This window comes from Physcomitrium patens, chromosome 22 (assembly GCF_059467195.1).
Source record: "Physcomitrium patens ecotype Gransden chromosome 22, ASM5946719v1, whole genome shotgun sequence".
Taxonomy (NCBI): domain Eukaryota; kingdom Viridiplantae; phylum Streptophyta; class Bryopsida; order Funariales; family Funariaceae; genus Physcomitrium; species Physcomitrium patens.
The window spans coordinates 7,420,546-7,426,198 of NC_143431.1; the positions used below are offsets into that span (position 1 = coordinate 7,420,546).

The following is a 5,653-nucleotide window of genomic DNA, read 5'->3' on the forward strand; positions in this document are numbered from 1 at the left end:
TAGATCAAATTCTAATTGAAACCTTAACTGAACCTTAACTAAATTGTAGGTCAAACCTTAATGAAATCTTAATGAATTCCTAAACCTTAGACAAATCCTAGACAAGTTCTAAACCAAATCGTAAGAAAATCCTAATCCTAACCAAATCCTAAACCAAATCCTAATCAAATCCTAGATCTTAAATAAACTCTTAACAAACTCTATAGCAAAATAGAATCTCAACAATTAATGATTAAACCGTTGATATCATCTCAAAATTTGCATACTTCTTAATGTCTTAGTAAAGAACAAGCATAAGAAAGATGAAATCAATTACACTTACCAATTGAGAGAAATACAAGATAATCCAATCAAGTATTAGGTAGCCTTCTACTCCAATAAAAATGTTGAACTTCTAATCCTAATATTTCCTTCTTGACTCATTGAATTACTCTCAAATTTCACTTAAAATTTTGGAAATCAAGTCTAGTATCCATATAAAAGAATTTCACTTTAATTCAATTGACAAATTTCTAAAGATCTTAGAAGTACTCACTGACCATCAAGCTTCAATTTTTGAGACCTCATCCCACAAAAACCTTTATACACTTAGATCTAATTATTTGATTGACTTCAAAATAACCAAAGGAAAATCCTTCATGTCATTGATTCTACTCAACACTGCATTGCTGAGGTGGACAACGTGCTTAGAGCAGATCCAGGAATTTTCAATATCCTCCTTGTTTTCACAAGATGTAGCCTTTACGAAAATCAACAATCTGCTTTTCATAAACCACTCTAATCAGTTGATTTGATGTTTGTGACTTCAATACGTTCAGAATCCTAAGTTTGAAACTAGGAATATATGATGCGAATGCACAGGATCGTTCTCAAGTGACAAAATGTTGGAATGTGATCTCTGAACGCGCACCTAGTAAACGAATGGATGAACTACAGTTAAACGTGAACTTCTCAATGATGCCACACAAGCTGCTGACTTTCACTCATTAACAAATTACATACTCCTAGTGTTTAGAATGTTTAGTGACAATCTGAGCATTTCGATCAAGATGGTAAAATGACGCGTCCAGATGGGTGGTTTGTAGTTGGTAGTTTGCAAGCACGCACTATGAGTTTCTGTAGGGTCAAATTTCAGCTGCTTAACTAATTACATTACCAATTCAAAAAAATTGTACTGGTGGAGTTCACAAGCTTAAAATATTCATAACAGTTAGTATTGTGTCATATACAGGATCTGCTGCAATGACAAATTACGATTGCACTTAGATCCCTGCATATAACATATACTAAAGTCTTGATTTCGCAAGACTTTGAAAGACCTACAACAAAGGAGATCACTTCTACAGAGCTAAAAACAACTGCATTGAACTTCATCTTTTCTACACCCACAACTACGCACTTCGGTAGGCATGCACAGCCTAATGCCTGTAATAGTAATTTCATATGTTGCAGAGGAAATGCTCAAGAGCAAACACTTCCTCTCAGCACTCTTGGTTTATTAGTGGAGGGTTGAGAACGTATGTTACTACAAAATCCCTCGCAGTAACAGCTCGGAATTGAATCCCTGATCAGGGAGATTTAAGCCTCGATAAACCTGTCACACTGCAAAGACACTGAGAGCAACTTAATAATAGTTTTTTGACGATACGTACAAATTGAAGATCACCATTGAACAGGAGAAGAAAATAGGGATCATGCTGACCTACAAACATAACATCTGTACATACCCTTAAAGACAGGATTGAGGCGGCACATACTGGAACCGTATTCTGCATATTCAGCTTTCGTATGGCAAGCCTGTAGGAGTATTGTTCAAAAGAGAGTTTTAGGCATCTAACACATTATATAAAGGAAAACATGCACACTTACAATACAAGATCTGACTGGGTATTACTATCTGAACTGATTGAGCATATTGATGACAAGGAAAAACACTAACGAAAAGAAATGGTTGGAAAAAGACAAAAGGATTCGAAATATTTTACATTGTAAAAATCAGGGGTAGACGCCAGAAGAGAGCCTCCAAACCAGACCGCAAACCGTTGCATGGGATGGCCCACTACATTAACTTCGACTGCTTGAGCCTGTTACTTAAGAACCAAAGATTCAGGAATAAGTTGAGGAAACTGAAAAATTGCACAGAGGAATCCGCGAAGTACGCAGGTGATATGCTAATAGAGGGGGGAAAAAAAAAAAAAAAAAAAAAAAAAAAAAAAACTTGTAGAAAGTAGCAGAAATATAAAGTGTTAGATGCAGACACCAGAGATAGATAAGAAATCAATGAACAGATAAAACCGCCAGAAAAAGAGAGGGGCATTAATGAACCGAAATATCCATAAATAAGATGGACTTACTCTCTGACCACTCCCACTTTTGCTCTCTGAAGCTGATACTCGTGCATCTACACGTTTCTTAATATCTCGATCTAACCTTCTTTGAAAATCTTTGAACATAGTAGAACCTCCAGAAAGAACAATATTCTGTTGAAATGAAATAAGCAATTTGTGAGCACTTTCTTCATTTCACAGTATATTAATCGTAGGAGAAATTATATTAACTGCATATAGTATACTAAGGGCACTTATATAATCAAATATAATAATTTGTGAGACCAAATCGAACATCGTCAAACAAAGCATTGCCACTAATCCACAATGGACAATGATAATTACACACTGAAGGATAGATGAAATTGCACCTTATATAGGGCACGACGACTATCTATAGGAGCTGACTGTATGCAGTTGTCAACAATCTCTGGCAAAGGAGTTGTGAAGTCACTGCTGTAAATCTCCGGAGAGAAAAACACCTATGCAAGTCCAAAGTAGATAATTTGAGCACCTTTACCAAATAGTAAGTTGTTTAATCAGTACCATTTAATATGCCTTTAACAGCATATTAGTAATTTTTATGTGAGAGCTTAAAAGAAATTTGCAACTATCGTTATTCAAGATTAAAAGTTCCGGGTAGCAACTATAAGGAGAGGGCTTTGAAAAGATTCAAATGAAAGTCCTAAACCCTCCTTCCTAAACGTCGCCTAAGCTTCATAACCACATAACCTCACATGTGCATGTTTCTGTGTTCACTAGTCATTTATCTATTACAAAAGCGTGTAGACAAACGAAACGACTTTTAAAAAGAAAAGCTGAGGCCTCAATCTCTGGAGCCAAGAATCTTTCGTATCCAATTTCACAAGAAAACGGTGCTCCAGTCTTTGAGTTGTTTCCTTTCCATTGCTTGACGTATTTAGCAGGTTCCTTGTCATGCTTACCGAACTCCTGCAATCATCAAACTCTATAAATCGTATTCATCCCTATTCTGACAGCCACACTTTGAGAGTGTAAGTTACAAACTACACAATCCATTAACATCCACACTTATATCTCATACTGATGATAATATTACCTTCACGATATCAGCACATGTGTAGCAGTACATCTCCTTTATCCTTCTAGACACATCTAATGAATCCTCAGGAGGCACAGGTTCATACTGGTCCTGGGATAGTCACAGAACTTGTCAGTCTTGGATACCCTTAACAAATACAATTATTATGTCAGATGAGATTCTACCACAGTGAAGCTGCTGAATATTTTCATGCTCATTACAGGTAGCGATGTAATTGAGGTAGTTAAAGAAATGGTTTGGTTGCTACTCGCATCAGCTGTTGGACAAAATTAGAGAGATCCCGGCCTGCCACAGGAATCGATTTGATACTGCTGCCAATGATATATCCGTCCGATACTGGAACAACATGAGTCATGCCATCCCCAGCATCCACCACCACCCCCGTCATTTCCAACTGCATGCAGCCACCAACATTTTATACCCACGAAGGACACTACACTTAGCCATGCCCAAACCTATTAAAAGAAACCAACAGAATAAGTCGACGCAAAAAGCCTTATTCTAAAGTAAACTACTTCAACCCATAAATGGGCATACCCATATCAATATAATTGAAACAGTTCTTTCCAATTATTAGTAGAGGAAGTAGAACTTTTGAATAAGCCCATCTTTTACCTTGGAACTTGTGTAGCCAGCTGCTAAGGCTAAGACTGCTTGAGTTGCAATATACAATCCTGGCACGTTGAAAGTCTCGAACATGATTTCTCCCATGTATTCGCGATTCTCTGGTGCAGTCAAAGGGCTCTCAGTAAGCAGCATGTAATGATCCTCGGGGTCGCATCGCAAATAATTAAAAAGGCACTGCTGCCAGAATCGCTCCATAGTATCCCAGTTCTCAATCTGCAAAGAGCGGAGGTAATTGCCATACCTCAGATGATCTTTAAAAACCTGGGCATACGACTAGATGAACCCCGTGTAATCCACAAAAGAATGGAATTGAACAACATCAAGGATTACAGAACTTGTGATATGTACCTGGCCTTGACGAATAGGATAACTGAGAGAATACGCACTCGCGTGTTGTTTTGCAAGAGCCTCTTCACCAATGAAGAAATCCAGATCAGCCATTACTCCGGCGTTGTGATAAGCAGCTGTGCCAATCTTTGGAGCCGATTGACCCAAAAATGACTCATTGACTGCCACCACCGTAGGAATGATAAAACAAGGTTCCACATTCCCTGCAAATCCCACCTTCGTATACCTATATGTTCGTCACGTGAGATTTTTTCAATAACCCAACTCAATGTAGCGTCACGTCGTGCCAAAATTGCGTAGCGAACAACCTTACAGGATTGCAGACAGTACAAAATATCTGTATATAATCAGTTTCATAAAACGAATCCCGAGAGCTAGCTATCCTTTTTTTTATTAATTATTATTATTATTATTTTTTTACAAGTTCAATACGACGACAAAAAGAACTGATCAGAACCACGCCACATTTCAACAACATTTCAACCCGCCGGCTCCGACCAAAAAATTACGCTAACCATAACCAAACGCAGTGAATTCAGCAGATGCATCACAATCTCGCACAAGTCCTTCACACAATCCACAAACTACAGATTCATTACGCGAGGACAGAGAAAAGAATCCACAGGCAATCTATGAAATAATGAGAATAAAATTCGCAATACAACAGGTCAGAGACTCAAAATGTAAACCAAACCAAGCCATCGAGCCAGAGATGGAATTTAGAAGTAGCAAAGTGTGGAAGGAACACCCAGTGCCATTGTCGATGATAACAGCAGGACGTCCCGTGGCATCCATCGCTGAAACGCAAAGTCTGCTCTCCGCACCGAGATTCTACTCCTGTCTGTCTAGAAATGTGATCAAGATCAGAAGCTCTCATCAACTCGCCATCGCTATTGTTGTTACTGCGAATTGTGCACTCCTGTGTTTCAGACGCAAAATGACGCGGACCAACGCTGATTGACGCCAAGTGACGCCGAAAGTGTCTCCGCGGCGATGACATTACACCGTGCAATGACCATGAGGATATATTACGTTCGCATGCTTTATAACCTTATTTAACATATAACACGTTGCTTGCTGTACGTTTTTACTACAACATTCACGATGATATGCTGCATGTGTTAATTGGGGGCATCCAGTAAAGGGGATGGGTTAGAGAAAAAAAAATTATCAATTAAAATATGTAGTCTGATTTATTTGCTGTGAAAATGGGACACAATGGTGTTTCTCCAAATCATAGCATTAAGAATTTGAATAGCAAATATTTTCT

The 5,653-nt window shown here is 38.2% G+C and overlaps 1 protein-coding gene across 4 annotated transcripts; it reads right to left on the reverse strand.

Moving 5' to 3' along the window:
- Positions 1-1,129: 1,129 nt before the first annotated feature.
- Positions 1,130-5,276, reverse strand: LOC112274838 (actin-related protein 3). 4 transcript variants are annotated; one of them, XM_024504638.3, is made up of 10 exons: positions 5,132-5,276; positions 4,384-4,609; positions 4,024-4,248; positions 3,656-3,802; positions 3,406-3,498; positions 2,699-2,809; positions 2,355-2,480; positions 1,986-2,084; positions 1,758-1,797; positions 1,130-1,602 (listed from the first exon to the last, which is right to left on the reverse strand). In XM_024504638.3, exons 1-10 carry the CDS (start codon positions 5,176-5,178, stop codon positions 1,598-1,600), a joined length of 1,119 nt encoding a protein of 372 aa, XP_024360406.1. In that variant the 5' UTR covers positions 5,179-5,276; the 3' UTR covers positions 1,130-1,597. The 4 variants fall into 4 exon arrangements, 3 of the variants coding, with proteins under 3 accessions (XP_024360406.1, XP_024360405.1, XP_090102369.1); XM_024504637.3 differs by having other exon boundaries at positions 1,728-1,797; XR_016500069.1 differs by lacking the exon at positions 1,130-1,602 and having other exon boundaries at positions 1,760-1,797; positions 1,986-2,090.
- Between the last annotated feature and the right edge of the window lie 377 nt (positions 5,277-5,653).